The sequence below is a fragment of the Mus musculus genome, chromosome 10 (genome assembly GCF_000001635.26).
Source record: "Mus musculus strain C57BL/6J chromosome 10, GRCm38.p6 C57BL/6J".
Classification (NCBI taxonomy): Eukaryota; Metazoa; Chordata; class Mammalia; order Rodentia; family Muridae; genus Mus; species Mus musculus.
The window spans coordinates 20,953,043-20,980,351 of NC_000076.6; the positions used below are offsets into that span (position 1 = coordinate 20,953,043).

Below are 27,309 nucleotides of genomic sequence, written 5' to 3' on the forward strand. Positions count from 1 at the left end.
CTTAATAACATCTAAGTAGATAGAGTGATGGATCTATTGTAAGTGTCATCTCAGTGCGTAAAGCCCCCCGTCCCCCAAACGGAGGCTATCCGGGAATCTAACAAATGGTTGCTCTGCCTTTATTAGAACTGCGAAAATGTCCGTAGAAGCGGTCCCTCCATGATTTTGTTTTGTTTCGTTAAAGCAAACATCTTTTGGATGCTAACAGGTATTTCACCTGTTGCGTAAATAATTGCGTGAGCACCCGGGAGAAGATTGTGATGAGGAAGATAAGGGAATTTTTAAAAGAATATTTGAAGCAAATTCAAATGCAAAAAGAATTTTTAGCAATATTTACAATATTATTTGTTTATGGGGGCTATCACAGATTTATTGGTCAAATTACACAATCATAATTTTTGTTTTCTTCTTTTGCTATGAAATTTTGCTACCGAGCCATCGTCCAAGGTTTTTTTTATTATTATTATTCTTTTTTTGCGTTGATGTATAAGCACATACTCCATGTTTTTCAGAAGCGAGGGAGGAAACGTAATCTAGTTATTTTTTCTGCGTAGTCTCTTTTAGAAGGTTCTATAAAGAGCCACCCATCTTTGGATGGGAAAGACTTAAAATAGTGATAGAATGATATCTAATATCGTGTATGCTAGTTTTAAAAAAAATTGTTTTATAAAATGACATCTACAAAATTCGGAATGTTTTATTAAATATAATCTAAATATAAGTCTATATTATAAAATATTAATCAAACGTAAGTTACTAATTATCTGTGCTTTCTGTAGTATACATTAATATTAAAATGATTATTTCTGTAATTGTGATGTTATTAAATGCTACTGTTTATTCAGTTATGCCTCGAAATATCAAATATGAGAAAATTTAAATATACATTTAATCTTTTATTTCTTAATTATATTCTTAATTATATATTTGTTAAATGGACATAAAGTAATTTTACTGAGCACCTGTGATGTGTGATTATTATTTTTTCAATTTCCTTCTTCTCCGTTCAATAAATAAATACGACTTGTTGATGCCACTCAGGCATTAAAAAAACAAGGCCTAATGAAGTTAATATCTTATCCAAAGCCATTTAGCAATGTAACAGTACTAGAATCTTCCTTAACTACCCTGTTTTGAACTGAAAGGCACAGACCCAGCCCTCTAGCAATGGTGGGGCAGGTGGGGGGGGGGGAGGGTCTGTGTGTCTGTGACAGAGGAGGTGGGAGTTAGGGGAGAAAGAGGTGCGGGCGCCCATATGTGTGTCTGTTTGTGTGGTGTGTACACACGCGCAGTCATGCGAGCACTCAGGCACGCGAGAACGCGCGAGCATGTGGGGGCATGAAGGTATGAGGATGCTCCAGCACGCGCGTGCGCATGCGCGTGCGAGACTCACTCAATCGAGCTAGTGCTCAGGCACGAGATCGCGCGAGCATGGGGGGGGGGGTGCATGCGCTCGTGCGCGTGCATGTGTGTTTCTATTCAGACTCCCAGCTCAAGCTTGGTAATTTACTAGTATTCAAAAGCTAATATGCTTTTACTTGCATTTTACTAGCTCACAAAATCAGCAGTGAAACAGCACATGGGGCTCAGCCCATAAGAATTCTGTTAGAAATATTAAAGTCACCAGGCAGTGGTGGCACACGCCTTTAGTCCTAACACTCGGGAGGCAGAGGCAGGCGGATTTCTGAGTTCGAGGCCAGCCTAGTCTACAGAGTGAGTTCCAGGACAGTGTGTGTGTGTGTGTGTGTGTGTGTGTGTGTGTATAGAGAGAGAGAGAGCAGGGGAGAGAGTGGTTCAAGTCAAAACACAAGAGAAACCCTGTCTCGAAAAACCTAAAAAAAAAAAAAAAATTAAAGTCTTGTTGACCATTGTGATTATATGCGGGTATGCTGTGCCTGTGTGACTACCTATAGCCAGTCTCATTGGAGAATCTTAGACAGACAGGTATATATATATATATATATATATATATATATATATATATATATATGTATATGTATATATATATATGTATATGTATATATATGTATATATATGTGTGTATATATGTATATATGTATATACATACATACACACACACATACACAAATTGTGTAGATGGATAGATAATAGATAAATAGATAGACAGACATTGACCAACATGACAGTGAGACTAAAAGAGAGGCATGAGGATTGTAAAGCATTAAAATAATCTCTGCTTGCAGGTGACATGTTTAGCACAATGTAAAGTCAAGGTATAAAGACCAAATATATTTTATACAAATAGTGAATAATTTGAAAATGTAAAACTTATTTATAATAGCACCCAAAATGAGGTTGAGCATGGTGTTCTGCACTCGTCATTCCAGGACTTAGGAGGCAGAATCAGAAGGCTTGCAAGAGAAGACCAGTGTGCTGTACAAAGAAAGTTTCAGACCCTGCTTCAAACAAAAAAAAACACACACAAAACAATAACAAAAATGCCTGTCAGTGAAGGATCGGTGCGTGTTAAATGTGTACATCCCACACTCTCACTGAGGAAAGTAAAGTCTTATAGAGTTGTCTCTTTTTACATTGTAGGAGAATCAATATTGTTAAATGTTTATTCTGCAAATGTATATATCTGTGTGTGTGTATATATACATATACATATATATATTAAAGAGGGAGAGAGAGAGCGGGGGAGAGAGTGGTTCAAGTCAAAACACAAGTTTTTTTAAAAACTGAAAAGGTAACTATAATACTTATTTGCAAATATGAACAGAACCTAGAGCTTAGAAGACTAAACAAAATGCAAGAACAAAATTCAAGAAATTACACAATAAGACCCATTATAAAGCTTTAGTGTTCAAAGTTCTAAAGCTATGCATCTAGCATAGTGGAGAAGAGTAAAGACTAGGAACAGAAACCCTTGTCTCCGTGGCTCACTGACTCTTCTTTCTCTTAGGCTGCAGTGTGAAAGCCAGGCTCTTGCTCATGGCTAAGAATGTGCTGTAGCGCTCTGTTTTCCCCTTGGCCAGGTCAGCTTATTCCTTATAAGACTGGCAAAGTTTTCAGTGAAGAAAAGGGTAATCTCAACCAAGGGTCCTAGAACAGCTGAGTGTTCATACAGAACATAATAATCATATAATGTTTGGAAAATAGCAATTGACGGAAGAGGACTAGGAGATGGCTCAGTGCGAGGGCCTGCGTGCAGCCACCAACGCCATGTTAAGACAGCTATGACATGTCTGTAATCCTAGCACTGGGAAGTCAATCCCAGTGCTTTCTGCTTAGTCAGGCTAGCCTCCTCAAGAAGTTTCAAAGTAGTGAGAGATCTTGTCTTTAAAAGAGAAATAAACAAGTGTTAGCACCTGAGAAATGATGCCTGATATCTTCTGGGCTCTACATACGCACATGCACGTGTACTCCCTTTGTGCATGCATACACACAAAGAAATGCATCAGTTGGATTCCTTCAGGCCTCATAAGCATTACAGAATTTAGGCAATGTTATGGGCTGTACTCCACCATTTAGCACTGATATTCTATTGTTGAAGATACCACATACTAGGGTTAAAGGATACATAGGGATCTGTGGTACTGAATTGAAAACCTCATCCTTATTGTCTAGTGTTTATAGTACTGAGCACATTACCAGAGTAGAAAAATAACCACAGTCACGTGCCTGTAAAACCAGAGAGTTACAGCTACACCCACCTGTAAAACATCCCCCCCGTGTGACAACGCTATGGGAGTTAAGGCCCACTCTGATATGGATACACACCTGACATTGTCACTGAGGCCAAGAACCTAAATCAAGATAGGTAATGGATCTAAGGAGAAAGGTAGACCACTATTATTCTGCTAAATGAATCTAGCAATAAAATGACAGACACAGTGCTATGTGCATCTATCAGGACATTGATCAACTCTCATCAGAGAACTGTCTTTCAGTAGATGGTGATCAACATAAAGACATGCAACTAGTCAGTGTGAAACAATGAGGGGCTTTAGAATGCTCTACCCTAAGTGTGTCTGTGTCCCTCCCCTTAAGGATCAAGGATCTATGTGGAAGAGGAAGTGGAAAGATAGTAAGAGCCATAGGTTGTGGATGTCTTCTAAGAAACAGCATCTTCCAGATACAACAGGTCAAAACACATGAATCCCCAGAGACTGTGACAGCATGCACAAAGCCTGTATAAGCTCAAGCCACACAAAATCTCAGCAGAGAGGAGGGGAAGTAGGCATGAAGTCCTGTCTAGCCAAAAAGCTATTCACAATTGATAGCTTCTGGAAGTGGGAAAGTCAGTTTTCTTCAGTGGTTTTACACTGGATGGATGTACCAACCACGTTCCAGGCAGGCTTCAAGTCCAGTCAAAAAGATTTACTGCCAAAATACAACACTATTGTACCAGTAGCATGCCTTACCCGGCATGTGGGGTCCGCAGCTATGTAAGACCTTGGATAACTCATTTTCTCCGGCACACTACATAGGAGCTTCCACATCACATCCAGGAAGGATGCTCCCAGCTCAGTTCCAGCCTGATGTTTTTGTGTCCTGTAACCAGAGTGTGTGGTCTTCAGCAACAGCATTAACACCTAGTTGTGGTGGACAATGACAGTCAATGTCAATAGCTTGTATCATCTGGGAGCTTCTAGGGCTGCTCCAGTCGCCAGCTCACGGGGATGGATTCTGTATGTGGCACTGGTAGTTTCATTTACAGACATTATTTCTGGGAGTAGCATTTAGGGCACCTCCAGTCCAAGCTCTTTTTTATTTAAAATTTTTATTTTTCTAAGAATTTCATACATAAGTACTGTATTTGCATAATTTCCACCTCTGTTTCCCTACACACACACACACACACACACACACACACACACACACACACACACACACAGCCTGCTGAGTCTATTTAGTGTTGCTCATAAGCATATGAGTTTGGGCTTGGATAATCTGTCAGGTGCCACATCCCTGGAAAAGACCTACTCTCCCTCTCTTGGCAGCCATGGATTGCTTATAGCTCTTTACAAAGGATGGGGCCTTTTGAGATTTTTCTCTACCCACACTGGTTTATCAGCTGGTATTGTCTCTGTGCTGATCCTGTGTAGGCAATTATATCGTTGAGATTTCATGAGCTTCCCTTCATACACATAGAAGACCATCTCAGAGCAGATGTTCTTGTTCCTTGGCTCTTGGAGCTTTTCCACCTCTTCTTCTGGGATGTCCCATTTAGTGTGGGGGTTGCATTGTCAACGTACTGGCTGGGGCTGGATGCCTCGCAGCCCGTTGTTCTCAGTTTTGACCAGTTGTGATTTATGTGATTGTATCTGTCTGCTGCAAGAGGGGGCTCCACTAGGAGTGAGAGGCACGCTTACCTGTGGGCAGAAGGGCAGGCACTAGAGTGGAATTGAAAACACACTGGGTTAGGAATGATGCAGTTCTCCTCCTCTGCAGCACTGGTATTTCCCCCTACTTAATATTCCATATGTTTGCTGTTTTCTTTCTTGTCCTTACATCGTTACATCCTTAACTCCTTTCATGACCCCATGGCTAGTTCATGTATTCCACCCCTTTAGATAATCCAGTCTAAACACACATATCTAAAAATTCAAAGCTAGGGTCTGCATATGTGAGAGAATATACAGTGTTTGTCTTTCTGGGCCTCTTATCTCATTTAGTATGTTTCCCCATTCCATCCATTTTCCTGTAAATTCCATTTTATAATCTCTGAATAAACTTATCAGCATAATCTTGATTAGTCTTTAACTCTTAGAGAATTTCTCTAATTTATTTTCTACCTGATAATATTCTTTTATAAATTTTAGCCTTTTACTGTTTTTTATTAAAAATTCTCTTAAATAATTTTGACAAAGAGGTATGTATTTATTAATTTGTCACAACTTTTTAGTTAACGTTTAGTATTTCATTGATATAATTGGGGAAAATTTGAGATTGACATTTCTGTTAGACTTGGCTTCATAGCCATGGGTCTCTATGGGTCATGACTTCTTTGAGGGTTGACCAGCCATTTCATAGGAGTCACAGTTCACATATTTACAGTACAATTTTTAACAGTAGCATAATTTCAGTTAGAAAGTAGAGATAAAAATAACCTAATGGCTGGGGTCACCACGGCATGAGGGGCTGTATTACAGGGTGGCAGGGTTAGGAAGGTTGAGAGCCACTGGTTTAGAATATAATTATAAGACAAGATTAATAACCTATGTGTGTTTTTTTCTTGGGAAATTTGAAATGTTTTATACTCCATGGCTTTTTTGATGAGTTTTCTAAAACATATTTTCGTCAAATTAGCATTTGGATCACTCTACTAGTAAGAAAATAGCAACTGAGCAATTAATTTGTTCCCGAAAAGCCCATAAGTACTCTTATTAACTAACTCTGTTAATCTGAAATCACTTTCAGATATTTTTAATCTAAATTTACAAGTAAAAATTGAGAGTGCTAACCAAAAGTTCTAGAGACGTATCATCCTATCCTAGAAAAATCTAGTTGTCTTAGTAGTGTTTGGCATCGATCATTATATATTTCTTTTAAGTCTTAAACTGCCCTGGACTGACATTTGTTGTTATGTGTTCTTTTCCTAGCCTGTTACCCTCAAAGTAACCTTCTGGCTACCTTAGAACTAAAATTGGCACTAAAAGCCTAGAGAAGTGAGCAGCACGTGAAGATTCAGAGGACAATGTTAGTGTAGAGCCATACAAACAAGAAAAGACAAGTAAACACTACCCAGATCGCACAGGAAATGGAGCCAGAAACTCCAGAGAAGGTGGATTCTGCACAAGAGAAAGTCAGAGGCAAGACCCCGACAGCAGATGATTCAGATGACAGCCGAGAAAAGACTGGCATAGAAGAGAAAGGAGAACTGACCGACGCCTATCAGCTGCAGGTAGCTGAAGAAATGGCAAAGGAGATCAAGAAGAAAATAAGAAAGAAGCTAAAGGAACAGCTGACCTACTTTCCTCCAGACACTCTATTGCATGACGACAAGCTGGCCAGTGAAAAAAGAAAGAAGAAGAAGAAGAAAGTGCCAGTGCCCACTAAGCCTGAGTCAAGGTACTTCATGGAAACACAAGACGCGTCAAGTGTCCTCACCCTATCACACACAGATGTGCTCTAGGGTCTTCACGTCGACACACACAGACACACTCTAGTGTCTTCACATCGACACACACAGACACACTCTAGTGTCTTCACATCGACACACACACAGACACATTCTAGTGTCTTCACATCAACATACACAGACACTCTAGTGTCTTTACATCAACACACACACTCTAGTGTCTTCACATCGACACACACACAGACACATTCTAGTGTCTTCACATCAACATACACAGACACTCTAGTGTCTTTACATCGACACACACACACACTCTAGTGTCTTCACATCGACACACACAGACACACTCTAGTGTCTTCACATTGACACACACACAGACACATTCTAGTGTCTTCACATCAACATACACAGACACTCTAGTGTCTTTACATCAACACACACACACTCTAGTGTCTTCACATTGACACACAACAGACACACTCTAGTGTCTTCACATTGACACACACAAACACACTCTAGTGTCTTCATGTCAACACACACTCACACAGACCCATTTTAGTGTATTCACATCGACACACACAGACACACTCAAGTGTCCTCACGTTGACACACGGACACATTCTAGTGTCTTCACATAGACATATAGAGACATACACTAGTGTCTTCACATAGACACACAGACGCACTCTGTAATTTAAGAAAGCGCTGTGTTTAGCAACATTGCCACTGCAGTGATACCTGCCAGCCTGTATGCAGTGCCTGTGCTTTATGAGAATATACTCTGAGTCTTCAGAGCGGCCCCAGCAGGGACAGCACTGGCACTGTCCTGTCTCTCCTAAGAAGCTGAGTGATGTAAGAGGCTGAGCCATAACACTAACAGTCTACCTTCAGCCTGTCCACATTTACCCACTTACAACTGCTATGGAAGTAACAGGCCTGCTGAATATGGTGGTTCATACACGGAGTCTATGATTCATACAGATAGCCCAGCACTTGGGCACTAAGGCAGGATAATCTCTAGTTCAAGGCCAGCTTGCATCACATAGTGGAGTTGAGGCCTTTCAGAACATCATGGTGAAATCCTGTCTCTGAAGGCCACTTTGCACGCACGCATGCACACACACACACATTTCTCTTTTGACATTAGATATGCTAATCTAGATTTTTCATTCCTTATTATACAGATAATATTTGTTCCCTATAGAATAATTATCAATAATAATAACTATTGCCAATTTAATAGTTTGGTCTATTTTTATGTATGATGCTTATATGTGTGTGTGTGTGTTTCTGAGACTGTATTCATATTTATAAGTTCTCTGTAAGAAGTAGTGAGATTTTTAAACTGTCTTCCAAGTGGTATAACCTCTTTTCCCCTGCAATCATCATTTACATGAGCATCTTGTACTTGGCTAGTGACTTTATCAGTCGTTATGTGACTAGCCTTTAGCAGTCTAGGTTATTTTCCCTTAAGCTCTCAGCTGAAAAAAAAAAAACCCTATATCCAGATGAACAGTGCTTCGAGGATATGTTATATAAGAATTATCTGTCTGTTGGCACTGTGAAAAACTTAGCCCAGTATATAATAACTTAATGTACTTGTCTAACACTTCCTGCTGTATAGACGGCTCCTCTGGCTTTACAGGTTCTCTCTCACAAGCTTCAGTCAGGATGCTAGCCAGGGACAGATGTAACAAATGATCCCCAGCTCTCCACAGGAGCCTCAGAAGAGATGCTCCTGTGCATCATCATGAGGCTGCAGACGGGCCTCAGGAAGCCCTCCTGGTGGCTTCTAGTCAGAGATACAAGTTCTAAGCCACATGGATTGATCCAGTGGGAACTCCTCACCCAGGTGGCAACTTTCTTCCCCAGATCGACGTTCTGAGAGAGTGGTAGCAAGACAGAAGTGAATCTTTTTTTAAATAGCATATATTGTTCCTATATTTTAATGGAAGTAGGTGACAAGGCCCAGCCAGTACTCACAGAGAAGGAGATCCTTGAACATTAAGAAGCAAAGGTCAGCCATGGCTGTCTTACAGGCCGATCTTCACAGTGTACTGTAAATCATTGCCACATTGGCATGGAAATGAACAATCTCTAGTTTAATTCAAACCATGCCGTACCTGATGGTGGCATGCAAAGCTTGCTGTTCTTTAGCAGTAGTATTTTGTGACTAATAAAATAGCATAGTATTCAGGAATAGCTGCAATGAAGTATTTACCTAATCTTTTTATTTCCCAATGTTTCTTTTTGAAAGATAAATGAATATGTTAGAAGTTAATTTTTTATTATTTAAAGGCATATTTTTTACTTCATAAATTATGAACAAACCCCTATAGGATAGCTTCTGGTCCAGGCTGCTGCCTCTTACTGTTTGTATGTGGTACAAATTTTATTTTTATCAAGAATTCTGAAAAATGTAGTCTTACACCTGCCCCTAGAGAACAAAAGCAATGCACTTTTATCCAGAAATCAAAAGTTGTATGGCTAAATTTTCTTAGAACAAACTTTGAAAAAAATTTATGTTTTAAATCATTTAGAAATGTATTCATTAATCATTTAGTTAGCAGCAGGCTGGGGATGCTTTCGAATTCTAAATAATATAGTTCCATACTCATAAAATACTATTTTATTTTCCCATTGCTTGTTTTCAGACAGTGTAACAATTTGTAGCTGAGGGAGGCCTCAGGTGTGAGGGTCTCATGTCTGAGCCTCCTCAGTATGAGGTTATTCTGTGGAGTTCATAGTTTTGCTTTTGTGGGCTCCTAAGATTTGTAACTCTTCATTGGATCTAAAATATTATCTGTGACTCCTAGTTTGACAGGCATTTTATTGTATAAGAAGTATCAGATGGTGACATTTTTACAGGAACATGGTATATTATCCTTGCTTCTGTTCATCTCTCACTCTGCTATACAATGAACAACAATTATCAAAATCATTTGTAGTGATTCGTTCTTGGGCTATGCTTCAGTCCCTCAGATGTCTGTGACAGTGCAGTTGAAGGGGAACAAAAGAAAGAAGGTACCCCTGAGGACTCTCAGCACATGGAGGGAATCTGCTCGAGAGAGCAGGATGTGGATGCCACTGTGCCAGAGAACGCAAAGCCCAAACCCAAGAAGACAAAGAAGAAGACTAAAGCAGGTCTGTTACCCAAATTGAATAAAAATTATGTGCCTTTGTGGGATAATGGGAGTCTAGAAACTTTAGTTCTTAAAACTGAAGGATATACTTTAAAATAAGTCAGGATACACTGCATATCTTTATTCGCCAGAGTAAGATGTTCATCTGTTAATAATGAATTATTCACAAGTATATATGGGTATATATAATGAGTTTATAGGTTTGTATTTAACTGTACAAGGAAATGATTTGTAGTGCATTGTGGCATAAAAAAATTTATTTTTTAAACCACAGATTTTAGAATTGCAAGTGGTTATCTTGGTGAGTGAAAGCCAGCAATGGCCTTTCTTTTCCCTTGAAGTTCTTCTGTTAAGAGAGTAAGACAATAGACTGTAAGATTAACTATATGTAACCCCAAAGTATGAGACCGATTATTACTGACTTTTCTTCCTGCTTTAGTTTCAAATGATAATGAAGACACTAATGGAGATGGTGTTCATGAGATAACAAGCCGAGACAGCCCAGTTCATCCCAAGTGCTTGCTGGATGATGACCTCGTCATGGGAGTCTACATTCACCGAACCGATAGACTTAAATCTGACTTTATGATTTCTCACCCAATGGTAAAGATCCATGTGGTTGATGAGCACACTGGCCAGTACGTCAAGAAAGATGACAGGTGATTCTAAAAGTTACAGTGCCTTCAGGTTGAAACTGTGCACTAGAAATCCTCTCTGCTGCCCCTCGTGGCGGAAAGCTAGTAGGCAGAGAACAAGCTAGACACAGGCTGATGTCAGAGACTAGTCCTATGGTTGTAGGTGTTCCTCGGCTCGATCAGTAAGCTTTACAGAAGAAATGGAGGGAATGCACCATCTTGAATATAGAGTCTGTCAAGCTTACTAATTAGGTCATAAATTGGCATGGTAACATTTCTAAGTGTTCGCATCGTTAGCCTCCTCCTTTCCATTGAAATTAGTGTGCTACATGGGCCTGGAGTGCTACAGATGTGTCATGAATATGTTTTCCCCTAAGGTTGTATCTAGAGAGAAGCCATATTTGAACCCATAGGATATAATATATATAATAAGAGGATACTCATACATAGGTTTAAAAGCTAATATAATAAATTGTTACTGTATTTTTTTATTTGTCAGATGTAATTGTCATCTCAGAGACTTACTGCTGAATAAGCTCACCCTTTCTAGTTCTTTCTGAACTCTGGATGGCTGATTCAACTCACTGGTTCAAATTCCCCTCCAAGATGATTTACTCAATCAGGCTTCTGTCAGATTCTGGCCGAATTGCTCTGCTTGGCCTCAAACTAATTCTAGCAATCTGTTCTAATCTTCTGGCTCCTTCTAATTCTCTGGATCATTCTGTCTTTACCTGTGTCTAGCTTGTTCTTTCTGCAACTTGTCTCTATAAAACTGTCCCAGTAAAACTGCCTCTGCTGACCTGCACAGAAGTGCACAAACTCACCAATAAGGAGCTCAACTCTACTACCTGCACTCACTGACTGACTGAATTCAACTGTATGGACCAGAACTGACTCCCATCTGACTGAACTCTCTCCCTGTGCTCCTTTTAAATAGCTTCTCTTTCCTGTGCTGTTCTAGTTGAGAGTTGGGCGTATCCTATACTGTCAAATCTTTCTCTGATTCATCACTTTGTCTGTCCCTCAATTGGACGTCATTGTTTGAGATTAAAGGTGTGTACTAAGGGCATGTCTACATTCCAGCCAGATCACAAAGTCCTACAAGGTCATTGGATGTGACTAGAGGAGCTATGTTTCTGCATTAAAATTTCTCCACACATTATACTAGATTATACTAATTCAGAAAAGTATTTACTTCAAATTACATTAAGATTATTGCAAAAAAAGATAATGCATCTGCTTAGTTGTGTTAGTACATGCAGACAATATGACAGTATAAAAGTTCTTTTTACATTATTATTTAGACTTACTATACATTTTATCATAATCTCAGTTAAGCTTCTGAAGGAGTTGCTGTGTTTTAGCTCTGTATATTGAAGGTTAATTATACCTTTCTCATTCTACTTTTATAATAAATTATTTATCTGACCCAAAGAACCAAAACAGAATGCAAGATTGTAAGAAGACACCATTACTTCTAATGTTTTATAAAATTTATGACTTTTAGATGTTAAAGAACATTATTTTTGTTTTTGTGCCATTATAGCTATTATTTGCATTTTATGGGCTATGTAATTTTTCCACTCAGTGTTACCCTCTAAAAAAATATGTAATGAATTATAATAATGGAAGCTTTGTCTTTGAACAGTGAACGTCCTGTTTCATCTTATTATGAGAAAGACAACGTGGACTATATTCTCCCTATTATGACACAGCCATATGACTTTAAAAAGCTAAAGTCAAGGCTTCCGGAGTGGGAGGAGCAAGTTATTTTTAATGAAAATTTTCCCTATTTGCTTCGAGAGTTTGAAGAATGTCCAAAAGTCATCCTGTTCTTTGAGGTATGAATTTAAAAATAATTGTAGTAAATATTTATGCATACAAGTATGAGTTGTTGATTTTAATAGGTTGTTATGTGGTAATGTGAGATTTTAATATGGAGAATTTAATGTTGTAGTATGCTCTATGGGAGCCAGATGATAATGTATCAATAGAGACTATTAAAATTTAGACAGTCTGTTTTACTATGAAATAACTTTTTTTAAATGTATCTACAGATTCTTGACTTTTTAAGCATGGATGAAATCAAGAATAACTCTGAGGTTCAAAACCAAGAGTGTGGCTTTCGGAAAATTGCCTGGGCGTTTCTTAAGGTACGTTTTTCACCTGTTCTTTTAAACATATTTGAAATGATCTCTTCTAAGTTTGATTGCAGTTTTCCACTAAGTCGTTTCAGTCTCTAAGAGTTTGTTAACCCAACTCTTAGTAAAGCCGTTAAAAGTCTGAAGCACTGATTGATTACCCACCGTGCACTATTTATACTTTGGACTCTGGGGCTATCGTCCTCAGAGACACTAGCGTCCTGCCCTCTGGTGGTCAGTGTGTGAGGTATGTATTCAGCTATCGTCCTCAGAGACACACGCGTCCTGCCCTCTGGTGGTCAGTGTGTGAGGTATGTATTCAGCCCTTTCTGTTTATGTTCAGTCAGCAGCCCCGAATCCCTCGACCTCATAACCTCAGCAGTGGTAGATGGGAGGGCTTGAGCCGGTGCTAGGTTTTAAAGAGCACTGCAGAGTGTATGCTATGTTTTAAAGAAAAAGCAGTTTACTCGGAGCTGCAAGATGGCTTGTGCAGACCTGCTGTGTGGGGCCTAAGCTACAGCTAGAACACCACAGATGGCACAGCATTTTATTTTTTACTCTTCAAGATCATGTGGATTTTAATTCATCTGTATTGAGCCATTGTCAGAAGAAATTAATTCTGGACTCTGTCCCCATCTCCATAACCGGGAACAGATCCCGCGTTTTTATGGTTGATACTGTGTGTCTTGTCCTTCATTGTACTATAAGCTTTACAAAGTCACCAGTAATTTTGTTTGGATTAATTTTTGAACAGTTTTAGTTTTTATTTTATCTATGTATGCACACACACACACACACACACATCTAATTATGTATTAGATGTATTACATAATTCCCTTGGGCTTTCTCAAGGTCACTGTCTCCCAGCACACACAGACACACACAGGGGTGAATGACCACTGAAGGATTTCCTGACATGAGTGGTAAACATTTGAACAAGTTCAGATGTGCATGTCTCAGGATCTGAGCTGGAGGATTCAGGGCCGTCCAGCTTTTGCAATGCTCTGCTAAATGTATGTTAATTTTCACTTACGCCTTTGCTCTCGGGTACTTTCAATCTTGTAGAATTTGTCTGTGGCTGTTTTAACCATGCAATAGTGAAGCTTAGTAGAACTAGCTATATTATACCCTTTATAGTCATGGCATGCTTATTAAGGATTTCTTAGCCTGAATTGTTTACTTGGTTAAGCAACACACTAGTATAAACTACATTGTCTAGACAATATCAAAACCACTTTAAAAAGTATGATTTGGGAGCTGGGAAATCCTTAAAGTCTGTGGTGTGCTTTGGGTGACGGTAAACGGCCTCTGCAGAGTGTGCAGAGCTCATTTAAAGGCAAATGCTGTTTTACTCAGTTTTAAACTCTTGTTTGCCCATTGAGCACCACTCCCCGAGCATGTAAATCCATGGTCTCTTCATGCTCTCCCAAGATTGTAGGGGAACACGCTACATTTGCTGTGTATGTGTTTCCTTGTGTTTCCAAGCACACTTGAGGACTCGACAGTCCCAAGTCTTGAGCAAGCCACAATCTGAATTTTGCCTCTGCCACCAAAACTTCTCCAGATGAATCACGAATGTTTCTCTGTTTGCCACATGAGAACATCCGTCGCTTGTTCCTTTGCTAAGCATACAAGTGTTTAACACGATGTTTCTGTGATGTCCCTGCTGTCTCTGCCTTCTTGGCAGCACCATCCCGTGCTTTGGTTATCCCATTCCTTCAAGATGGGTCCCCATCTCCTAATGTAATCCCAACTCACAGTTTCTTCTGAGTCACTTTTCTTAAACCCACTTTCATTTTCTGTTCTTCATAGTTGGCATATCCTTCTCCTGCCTCGTAGTTTTCATATTGTCTGCACAGTCTCAGGAGCATACAACCATGAGTAACACGTAGCAGGTCCATTGCAGATTAAGTGAAATTAAGCATAACGAAGACTTCACTTGCATAGCTGCGCCAAACACACTTGAGGACTCGACAGTCCCATGTGCTCACTCCGTATAGAGCGTCCCGCCATCACAGGTCTTTGGGACAGCCCTACACTGAGTCTCCCTTTCTCTTTTCCCCTGTCTCTCCAAGTCATGTCAGTCAACAGTAGCTACTTAGTGCCCTGCACTTAACGCCTGTGTTTCCGCTTCTGGCCGCCCGTAACCGCTGAGCTGCTATACTGTAATCACTGAACTACAAAGGGATGTCACGTTCCACTCCGAATTCACAGTGTACACAGCACTCACTCTCTGCAACATTTCCTCTTCACCCATTAAGTAGGGACAAAAAGCTCATCTGAACTGCTCAGATTTTAAACTTTTTCCTAAGAATCTCCATCAATCTGCTTATCTTGGTTTTTGTTTAATTGGCTTTTTCAATAGACCTTTCAAAGAAGGTAGACTAAAATATTGAAAAATGAAGTGGACAGTTAGAATTAACTTATCTTAGAATGATTTCGAGTCTTAAAGACTGTAAAACATATTATTTTATCCATGAAAACTATGAATGTAGTCTTGGAGCTCCAGCTACTGCGGAGGCTGAGGCAGGGTAGCCACAAGCACAAGACCTGCTTGAGCTCCAGAGTTGAGTCTGGGTAGGCTACCTTCCAGTGGAAAGGAGGAGGGCAACGCTAGGGACGCATCTGTAGTAGCAGACACTTGCGGAGCATATGGAAGACCGCAGGAGATGACTGACAAGTGGGAAGCACGCCTGTGCTCAGTGATGTGTATATTACTCCTTCCCAGGATTAGCTCAGACAAGTGTGTGCTGTCCTCATTGTTTCTGCAGCGCGCCTCCTGGTACCACAGTGTAAGTACTTGCACAGTCTGCAGTCACTTATGCGGAAAAGAGTGCTTGTAGGCAATGTTGGTAAAGCCACTTGTCAAAGAAGCCCAGAGTGCCTAACCCCTAGGCTCATCTGCCTTTTTCTTCAGAAACCTAACAAATCTCACCCTTTCAGAAAAGCTAATAATTTACACAAATTCTTACTTTAAGCTTCTGGGAGCCAATGGGAATGCAAACATCAACTCAAAACTTCGCCTGCAGCTCTACTACCCACCGACTAAGCCTCGATCCCAGCTAAATGTCGTCGAGGTTTTTGAATGGTGGTCCAAGTGTCCAAGAAATCGTTATCCATCAACATTGTATGTAACCGTACGAGGATTGAAAGTCCCGGACTGTGTAAGTTAATAGTGTCTATAAATGTATCTCCTCAGTTGAAATTAAGGATGGCATAATGTATTTTCCATGTTTAAAAATCTCAGTTCTCAGAATTATTTTAACAGATTTTTTGGTTACACATTAAGTTTATAACAGTTGATAGTTAGATGAACTTTAAGTTTTAAAGTAGACTTCATTGTTTAAAAAACCTCTTTTGGCAAACTTTCATATTTTGTAGTTAAAAATAAAAAGATGAAAAGTTGGTCCTGGGAAACCTTTTATTATAAAGGGCAAGAAATACAGTGTAGGCCTTGAGCCAGACTCTGCAGGCTACAGCTACTCCCCCTCAGGTGAGAGAGCAGCCATAGAAACAGTAAGACAGAAGGCCTTCATGTGTGCAGGATATCTTTATCTGTAACAGTAATGGAGCAGATGTCGCACATGGGCTGTCCTTGCAGACCTCTGGGTTGCATTCTTCACACTGGAGTCATTCAGATAAGCAGCAGTAGATCGCATCTGTACTGCTGCTGCCTTCCGATAAACATTACGAATGATCTCATCATGAAGGATCCGAAGATGAAGCTTTTGTCTTTTTAATATTAACCTTTCAGGTGAGCTTCACATTCCACAGCTGCTGTCATGTGCTGTGAGCACAGAGCTGATTTCCATTCGTCTAAATGGAGTTAAATAAAATATATCAGGGGATAGATTGGTCTTTTTTTTGTTTTGGTTTTGGTTTTGGTTTTGGTTTTTCCGAGACAGGGTTTCTCTGTGTAGCCCTGACTGTCCTGGAGTTCACTCTGTAGACCAGGCTGGCCTCGAACTCAGAAATCCACCTGCCTCTGCCTCTGCCTTACTGGGATTAAAGGCATGAGATAGATTGTTCTTTAATCTCAGATTTTTTTATATTAGTTTTGTGATTGTATCTAAGCCAGCAATATCATGTTCTATCAGAGCCATAGCATAGAACTAGGCAGGTATTTGTGAAGAGGTAGACACAGGGGACAGCTATCAAAAACACTTTGTGCATCCGGGTGTGGCTACAAGCCTGTTACCCTAGCACGTGGGAAGTGGATTAGAGAACACAAAGCCCACTTCATACACAGCAAGGTCGAGGCAGCCTGAGCTACCTGTGACACTCTCTCAAAACTAGAACAAATAATGTAATAACAGTAAGAAGTATAGCCATTTTTACTATTGGAGTCTACTATTTTTTTTTCCAAACTTTTAAAGCTTTGTGATTATAGAAGCATAGTTCAAATAGCTTTTATTTACTTAAAGTATTATACAAATGAAAACAAAATCTGGCTGTATTTTGAAAAGTTTCCATACCATTTTTCAGTATTTTCATTATATTTTGTTTTGTCCAAGACAGGGTTTCACTGTGTAGTCTAGCTGTCCTGTAACTCATTCTGTAGGCCAAATCACGCTGTCCTAAAACTCTCAGAGATGCCCCTGCCTCCTGCAACTGAGTGCTGGGATTAAAGGTGTGTGCCACCACACCAGGCTCTGTCACAGTACTGTAAAAACAATAAGAAGGAGAATCAGCTGTGACAAGCCTCGTGACCTCCACTTGACCCCATGACAGGAGTGAGCCAGTTCCCACAAGTGTGCCATGGCTTGTGTGTGTTTGTGCACATGTTTAATTTAACAATTGAACATGACGTTCATTTTCTCGTTTTCCACACATATTTAGATAAAGCCATCTTACCGCTCTATGATGGCTCTCCAGGAGGAAAGGGGTACACCAGTGTACTGTGAACGTCACCGTGAAACAAGTTCCGTGGACACAGAACCTGGACTAGAAGATTCAAAGGAGGAAGTGAAGTGGAAACGTCTGCCTGGCCAGGTGAGCTACACTGGGCGCTTTAACCACTGCTGTGACAAAATATGAGAGGAAAGGTCCTACTGGGTGCAAGCTCCCTCTGAGTACTCTTTATTTAGCTGGGTTTAGTTAATGCTGCTTACTGTCGGCTGACAATAATTATCCACAGGGCTATCGTGATGAATATGTTTAAAGGCCTTTGTAGAGAAGCAGCATTGATGCTATGCACTGAGGACCCCCTGTGTGCTTACTTCCGCCTTCTCACCTTTGCCCGCAAAGGAAGCCACGTACAGTACCCCTGCTTTCACGCCTGGTGCCAACATTAATGCAATCCGGGTCAGCTGAACACAAGCTTTGCGGTATCATGATAGTCAGCCGGATAACTAGTCAACTGCTAAGTTCTAATGATGGGCCAGTAAAATACCTAACATGACATGAACAAGAGATCGTTCATATCCAGGGTAGGAGTGAGACCGCAGAATTTCTGGAATTTCCCACATGATATTTTTAGGCCATACTGATCATAAATAATCAAAACCACAGAAATCAGAACTGAGGAAAGTCAGAGAACTGTGCTCTGTCTTGGAGAGAGCAGCAGTGGGTAGTCATTAGAGGAAAGCAAGCCTGAGAACAGCCGTTCAGAAATCCTGAGTTTGGGTTGTGACGTTATGTGGCACTTTAGTTTCTCAGATGTTTTTGACCTTAGGAAAAGTGGCTCCTGTCGTGGGATAAGCATTCTTTCTGAGGCTGTGTAAAAGCAACGCAGCAACGACAGTGTTAGAGCATCCTTTGTGTTTTAGATTAATCAAGTGCTAATTAATATAAATTTCACAGGAAACCACTTCTGCACTGAAAAGAGAATTTCCTGTAATTTTCCACTGTTCTGTGTAAATGTCTCTCTATCTATCTATCTATCTATCTATCTATCTATCTATCTATCTCTATCTCTATATCTATCTAAAGATCTTTAGGGGAAAGTTATGATACTGGAAATTATCAGGTTACTTTATTTTTTGATTCATGTAGTATAAATACTTTCTTTTCAGGCCTGTCGTATCCCAAACAAGCATCTCTTCTCACTGAATGCTGGAGAACGCGGCTGTTTCTGTCTTGATTTCTCTCACAATGGAAGGATATTAGCAGCAGCCTGTGCCAGCCGAGACGGATATCCGATTATATGTGAGAAATAATGCTACCTATTTAACCTGGTTGTAATCTGTATAGTCAAATATTGGGTTTTGGATTATCTCGAAGTCTTAATTTAAGAAGTCCCAAGTAAGTTAGTCAGATTTCTTTAAATAAAGGGACAGTGACTGTGTAGAATCTATTCAGAATGAGACTGAATGGAAGATGTTATTTTTTAATATACAGGTGGGTTTTTGTAAACATTATCTATTTTAAATATACACATTTACTTTCAAAAGGAAGAGTAAATCCCATGGGAAACTTTTCGTCCATATTATTTTTAGTGGATAATTGTGATAATCTGAGTTACAAAGTGTAGCATTCGTCATATGCTAGAGTTGTAATAAGGCTCTGAAGTCCCTCAAAGACAGTTCCCGTGGTGACAGGGGAGCCAGCAGAAAGGCTGAGACGGTTTCTGTTGCTTTGGAGAGTTTAAAAGCACTGCCGTACTGTTCTGGACTTCATGATCCCTTCTATCTCAGTGACGAAATGGACTCCCCTGGGCAAGAAGCCAGTCAGTCCCTCTGGGTGTCTGCCCTGAGTGCTAGGCCACGCCGCACTTCACCCTACCTCACAGTTCATGTTCATGAGACACCTTCCCAGATGGCAACGCTCAGTTTTTGCTTCTGGGTAATGAACAGACTACTCTTGTCCCAATTTGTCTATGCTAAATGCTGTTACGTGCTTAAATCATCAGAGACTTAATCTGCTTAGTTAGGTCTCAGAAAGTACAAACAGAGCCATTGTTTCTGGCTTTGCAGTGTTTGAATACGGCTTGTCCGACTGCGATTCCACCAAGCCTGTTCAGTGTGTAGATTACTGCCTTTCGTGAATTTCAGGACTCTCATTTATTGTCTTATGGCCTTGCTCCTCTTGTCTCTGAGGACCACCACGCCCCTTTGTGACATGGTCTTGTCCAGTGGATCTCTGTCACTTACTCGTTTGTCTTCATTCTCAAACCGGATCATCTCAGTTGGCCGACTGTCAAGTTCAGTGCTTTCTCCTCTGCCAGCTCAGGCTGGTGCTGGGCCACTCGCCTGCCTTCTGTAGTTCAGCAGTCTTGCTTTCCTGCTCTAATGCTTCCTTCGGGTTCGTTTTTATTTACAGATGCTTTCTCTCTTGGTGAGGAGTCATTCTTATGCTTTAGCCCTTTAGGTTTTCTTTAGGTCTTTGACCATACTGATAACGATAGGTTAATGACCGTGTGGAGAAAGAAGAGAACGGAGCTGGCTGCCGCACTTTCTGTATGCACACTTTCAGACAGCTGCTTTGCCTTCCTGTGGGAAGCTGTACTTTCCTGTTTGTTTACCTCTTTCCACGGCACAACTTTCTGTTGAGAGCTGGGTATTTGAGATGATGTGGTACAGTGTGGCTGTTCCCCGTGTTCTCCATCAGCCACCTGAGTTTAGTTACTGCTCTGCTTGTGCAGTCAGTCTCCTAGATGATATCTGTAAAGACTTTTTAAAAATTTTTTTAATATTTTTTATTACGTATTTTTCTCAATTACATTTCCAATGCTATCCCAAAAGTCCCCCATACCCTCCCCACCACTTCCCTACCCACCCATTCCCATTTTTTTGTCCCTGGCATTCCCCTGTACTGGGGCATATAAAGTTTGTGTGTCCAGTGGGCCTCTCTTTCCAGTAATGGCCAACTAGGCCATCTTTTGATACATATGCAGCTAGAGTTAAGAGCTCCGGGGTACTGGTTAGTTCATAATGTTGTTCCACCTATAGTTGCAGATCCCTTTAGCTCCTTGGGTACTTTCTCTAGCTCCTCCATTGGGAGCCCTGTGATCCATCCAATAGCTGACTGTGAGCATCCACTTCTGTGTTTGCTAGGCCCCGGCATAGTCTCACAAGAGACAACTATATCTGGGTCCTTTCAGCAAAATCTTGCTAGTGTATGCAATGGTGTCAGTGTTTGGAAGCTGATTATGGGGTGGATCCCTGGATATGGCAGTCTCTACATGGTCCATCCTTTTGTCTCAGCTCCAAACTTTGTCTCTGTAACTCCTTCCATGGGTGTTTTGTTCCCAATTCTAAGAAGGGGCACAGTGTCCACACTTTGGTCTTCATTCTTCTTGAGTTTCATGTGTTTAGCAAATTGTATCTTATATCTTGGGTATCCTAAGTTTTGGGCTAATATCCACTTATCAGTGAGTACATATTGTGTGAGTTCCTTTGTGATTGTGTTACCTTACTCAGGATGATGCCCTCCAGGTCCATCCATTTGGCTAGGAATTTCATAAATTCATTCTTTTTAATAGCTGAGTAGTACTCCATTGTGTAAATGTACCACATTTTTTGTATCCATTCCTCTGTTGAGGGACATCTGGGTTCTTTCCAGCTTCTGGCTACTATAAATAAGGCTGCTATGAACATAGTGGAGCATGTGTCCTTCTTACCGGTTGGGACATCTTCTGGATATATGCCCAGGAGAGGTATTGTGGGATCCTCCGGTAGTACTATGTCCAATTTTCTGAGGAACCACCAGACTGCTTTCCAGAGTGGTTGTACAAGCTTGCAATCCCACCAACAATGGAGGAGTGTTCCTCTTCACATCCTCGCCAGCATCTGCTGTCACCTGAATTTTTGATCTTAGCCATTCTGACTGGTGTGAGATGGAATCTCAGGGTTGTTTTGATTTGCATTTCCCTGATGATTAAGGATGTTGAACATATTTTCAGGTGCTTCTCTGCCATTCGGTATTCCTCAGGTGAGAATTCTTTGTTCAGTTCTGAGCCCCATTTTTTAATGGGGTTATTTGATTTTCTGGAGTCCACCTTCTTGAGTTCTTTATATATATTGGATATTAGTCCCCTATCTGATTTAGGATAGGTAAAGATCCTTTCCCAATCTGTTGGTGGTCTTTTTGTCTTATTGACAGTGTCTTTTGCCTTGCAGAAGCTTTGCAGTTTCATGAGGTCCCATTTGTCAATTCTCGATCTTACAGCACAAGCCATTGCTGTTCTATTCAGGAATTTTCCCCCTGCGCCCATATCTTCAAGGCTTTTCCCCACTTTCTCCTCTATAAGTTTCAGTGTCTCTGGTTTTATGTGAAGTTCCTTGGTCCACTTAGATTTGACCTTAGTACAAGGAGATAGGAATGGATCGATTCGCATTCTTCTACATGATAAAAGCAAGAAGGTAATCCCTCAACAAACCTAAAACAAGACAGCCACAAGAACAGAATGCCAACTTTAACAACAAAAATAATAGGAAGCAACAATTACTTTTCCTTAATATCTCTTACAATGGACTCAACTCCCCAATAAAAAGACATAGACTAACAGACTGGCTACAGAAACAGGACCCAACATTTTGCTGCTTACAGGAAACCCATCTCAGGGAAAAAGACAGACACTACCTCAGAATGAAAGGCTGGAAAACAATTTTCCAAGCAAATGGTCTGAAGAAACAAGCTGGAGTAGCCATTCTAATATGGAATAAAATCGATACCTGTGTGGGGAACCTAGATTCTCAGCAGTATTTTGAATCTGGTTTATATGTTGTGTTCTTTGAGTAAGCTTCTGATCCCCAGCTGGTGTCAACCCCTCAGGCAGCCACAGTGTCAAGTGATGCCACTGGCTGCTCAAATGCACACTGGAGTTGGGATGTTTGTCTGAAGCACACAAAGCCATGCTAAGTAAGCCTTGGATCTGACAGGTCATGAAATCGGGTCAAGTCTTTGGAACTGAAGTTTTCAGGGAGTCCAGAGCTCTAGTCCTATCCTGCCTCACTGAGTAGTTTCTGGACTCGTGAGTTTCACTGTTTGCAAGGTTGCGTGAGTGTGTAGGGAGGAGGAACTAGACAGTTGTGGCAATACAAAGCTGATGTCTGTACTGAGAGTCAGACCTTTTCTCAGGAAAGTGCTCCCCAGCAAGCGAGCATTGCCAGGTAATTCCCAGAGTTCTGTGGCCCTAAGGTTGGTTGCTCTTCCCTCTTATAGGTGGACTAGATTCCCAAAGTCCTCACTTGGTTAAAGCGCTGTTGATATTACCACTAGGTGGGAGTAGAGACTTGGCCCTGTTCTTATTAGCCATCCTACACAGTTTCTTTATTATTATTATTATATATTTTCTTCATTTACATTTCAAATGCTATCCTGAAAGTCCCCTATACCCTTCCCCTGCCCTGCGCCCCTACCCACCCACTCCCACTTCTTGGCCCTGGCATTCCCCTGTACTGGGGCATATAAAGTTTGCAAGATCAAGTGGCCTCTCTTCCCAATGATGCCCGACTAGGCCATCTTCTGATACATATGCAGCTAGAGACACGAGCTCTGGGGTACTGGTTAGTTCAGTTTCTTGAGCCCTAATACTGTTCACCATGCTCTGTCTGTCTGTCTATCTGTCAAGTTCACTCGCTGCACACCCCACTATGCTCTTCCTCACAATGGAACAGTTACATCCATCTCATTACATCCAGAACTTTTTAGAATTTGATTTTTTTAGAAGGAAATAATACCTTATTCATGAACCACCAACATGTAAGTTGTTAAGTACTTAAAATGAAGTACAATATAAATTTTTATTTATTTCTTGCTAATTATGAAAAGTGCTTTTGGGATTCTCACAATGTGAGCAACTGAGAGTACATTAAAGAATATTGTCAACATATAGCACATATAAAATGGTCTGTAAACTTAAAATTAAAGCAAATGAAAAACAGTTCTTGAGTGTATTTTGAAGTTGTGTTAATATTACAAATATTTTTGGCTTTAATTTTACAGATAGTACTTAATTTTTATCTAAATTACTATAAGTTGTGTGTTTATATATTTGTTGAATTAAAGACCTCTTAGAAATTTAATTTTTAAATATTTTTATTAGTATATGAAATTCCTTCTGGACGTTTTATGAGAGAATTGTGTGGCCACCTCAATATCATTTATGATCTCGACTGGTCAAAAGACGATCGCTATCTCGTTACTTCATCCTCTGACGGCACTGCCAGGTTAGTATATATTCAGGAAGAACTTACCGCAAATGCTGTTTGCCATCAAGGAAAGGTACGAGAATATAAAGAGACACATATGCCCCTGACATCATAGCTGTGCACCGTGCACACTGACAGGTTAACAACAGTAAAATTTATGGCAAGTCATATCTTTTATTTGTGTAATATGTATCATTTCTGGCTCTTGCTGTCTTTCAATGATTATATGTAAGCTGCTAATTAATATCTTGCAGAAGGTTAAATGTTTGAGGTTTGTCCTGTATGTATGTGAGGATTCTGTCTTCATTATAGGCTTGACATGGGGGCTTGAATCCATTGGTCAGAGTAAACCAAGTAGATACTCAGTTACACACCCTAGAGTGTTATAAATTGTAAATATTTGTGTTTTCACAAAGTCCGTGTTATCTCCTTTCAATTTATTATGTTTCACAATACAATATTTCATTTATTGTCTGATTATTCAAGTTTTTCCCACAGTCTTACTTATAGCCCAGGCTAACCTCAAATGTGCACTCTTTCTGCTGCTGCCTCCTGTGTACAGGGATTGTAGGCATGGCCAGCGCACGTGACTCAATAGAATGCCTTAAAAGCTAAGATTTAAACTCTATTTACATCCCTTTTTTTCCTTTCAAACTAACAATGTTGTTATCTTCATTTCAGCTGTATCTCATGCAGCGCATGCTCATCGAAATCTGTCTTTTATATTAGCTTGTTCTTTAGTGCTCAACAGATATTTTAATCAGCTGCTAGAAAACTCAAAATGTCTCTATTGAATAGTTGACTATATTTTTTCTTTTATTTAGAAGTTGCTACATAAGTCTTAGGCAGTAACTTATAAATCAACTATAAATTACCAATACAAATATGCTCTTCTGATTTTCGTCACCTAATCCATCATATAAAATACCCCTTGACCTGTAGTTACACAGCTAGTATACATTGCCTGATTTCGCCTGTCTTACACATGCACACAGACATTTGAGAAAGAAATGGAGTGGTAAGCATAAAGACAGTGCTTATTATAGGAAAAAGCTTGTTCTCCGCCAAAATAACGGAGGGAGTTCTCTTAATCAAATAGAGCAGGCTATGCGTGAGAGCACAAACACAGGTTCTGATTCAGATCCCCAACCCTGTCCACAGAAAGCCAGGCGCGCAGCACACCCTGCAGGAACAGAAGACAGAAGTGACCGTCAATGAGCTTCTATCTCAGAAAATAAAGTTCATAGATTGAGGAAGGCATCAGTGTCAGGCTTTGGTCTCCACGTGTGTGCACATGGGCACACATACGATTTTTAAAAAGGAAATCAGTTGTTTAACTATGATGTCTAAGTGTTTAGGACCTACATGTATATTAATTATTTAGACTTTGAAATACAAGTAAAAAGTTATTAAGCTCTCTAATCCTCTTGGCCTCCACTAGGAAACATTTTCAGAACCAGTCCATACAGCCTTGTAGAAAAATTATGAAAAGTTTCATTGAGCTGGGCGTGGTGGCGCACGCCTTTAATCCCAGCACTTGGGAGGCAGAGGCAGGCAGATTTCTGAGTTCGAGGCCAGCCTGGTCTACAGAGTGAGTTCCAGGACAGCCAGGACTACAGAGAAACCCAAAACCAAAAAAAACAAAAACAAAGAAAAGAAAAGAAAAGTTTCATCATATCTTTTAAAGTTATTTATTTATGTATGGGTGTTTAATTATGTGTTTGAGTGTTTTTCCTGAATGTGTGTGTATGTTCACCACATGCAGGCCTGGTGCCTGCACAGGTCAGAGAAGGTTTCTTAGATCCCCTGGAACTGGAATTAAAGATGGTTATGAGCCACCATGTGGGTTCTGAGAACTTAGCCTGGGTCTTCTGCAAGAGCAGCCAGTATTCGTTACCAGCCATCTCTCCAGCCCCCGTCCCTACTTTGTAATATATATTATGCCAAATAGTATTTTATCAACTATTCACTGTATAGTTGCTCAATATCAAAAATAGTTTTAAAAGTAGATTATGTCCAAGTACAAATAAGTTTTAGTTTTTCAGTATAGATTACTGTTATAGATAAAATATATTTCATGAGAAATGATTTTGTGAAAGAAAAGTGAGATAATCCAATGCCTTCTCACGCGATCATCATCATGGTTTCTATAAACACTCACTTAGAGTAGTTTACCTTGGCATTTGCTTACCTAGGATTTACTGGCTGTGTTCTCCTAAAGATGGTTGGAGAACATTCTGTACTTCCAGAAGAATGCTCCTTTCTCTCCTTTTCCAGAGTTTGGAAGAATGAAATCAATAGCACGAGCACGTTCAGAGTCTTACCTCACCCCTCCTTCGTCTACACGGCTAAATTCCACCCAGCCACACGGGAGCTGGTGGTTACAGGATGCTACGACTCTATGATAAGGATTTGGAAAATTGATGCAAGGGAGGATGCTGCCATATTAGTGCGCCAGTTGGATGTGCACAAGAGCTTTGTCAACTCCATCTGTTTTGACGATGAAGGTACATCACAGAACGTGCTCAAACCAAGAGTATTTACCTGAAAAATTGTTTCCTTTCTCTAGTAGTTGGTGCTTGTGAGAGATTTGCTGTATTCATATTTGTGAATATTTAAAGTTCTTCGTAGTTTGAAGCAATGGGGTAGATCTGACAGTGGGCGTGCTCTGTTAACTGTAAAGTTTGAAGTCCCTGGTGTTTGTGGTCAGTCGCGTCCTTTGCTCTAAGGTCTCATGGGCTGCATTTCATAAGTGCATTTATGTGCATTGGTGATTATTACTATTAGTAATTTACTTTAAGAACATATTAATAACGATGTAAAAGGGATGGGGAAAGTCCAAAAGAATGTAAATACACATGCTGGATAGAGTGACAGGAATTTTAAAAATACATACAGAGGGACTTTGCACATAGTCAAAGGATCTCAGCACTTAAATAACACAAGTGACATCGTAAAATAAAACGGGTTTGTATTGGGTAAGAATATAAAGAAATTCATCTACTAACTTGTCATTTTTATTATTTCAGAGATTAGACATGGCAGCTGCAGCTATAAGTATATAAAATAATATTTAGAGAAAAATAACGCTGCAATATACTAACTGCAACTTGAAAGATTATAACAAATGACAAATATACTTTTCTTTTGTCTTTCTCACAATTAGAGTGCGTGTTCGAATGTATGCCAGTACTCACGGGCTGTGTAGGCTAATTTGTAAACTATTAAATCCACAGTTCTAAAAGCCGC

General features: G+C 40.1%; 1 protein-coding gene across 6 annotated transcripts in view; it reads left to right on the forward strand.

Moving 5' to 3' along the window:
- The window catches only part of Ahi1 (Abelson helper integration site 1), a 128,198-nt gene that overhangs the window by 811 nt on the left and 100,078 nt on the right, over nt 1-27,309 (forward strand). For all 6 annotated transcript variants that reach the window (XR_380069.4, XR_001779555.2, XR_001779556.2 and 3 more), the window contains exons 2-11: nt 6,570-7,038; nt 10,023-10,192; nt 10,631-10,850; nt 12,475-12,667; nt 12,884-12,979; nt 15,946-16,131; nt 17,807-17,959; nt 18,982-19,114; nt 23,955-24,078; nt 26,338-26,567. Coding sequence is in view for 2 of the 6 variants with exons in the window: in NM_026203.3 (NP_080479.2) it covers nt 6,728-7,038; nt 10,023-10,192; nt 10,631-10,850; nt 12,475-12,667; nt 12,884-12,979; nt 15,946-16,131; nt 17,807-17,959; nt 18,982-19,114; nt 23,955-24,078; nt 26,338-26,567 (1,816 nt within the window). In the remaining 4 variants the exon portion in view is untranslated. The remainder of the gene's footprint in view (nt 1-6,569; nt 7,039-10,022; nt 10,193-10,630; nt 10,851-12,474; nt 12,668-12,883; nt 12,980-15,945; nt 16,132-17,806; nt 17,960-18,981; nt 19,115-23,954; nt 24,079-26,337; nt 26,568-27,309) is intronic.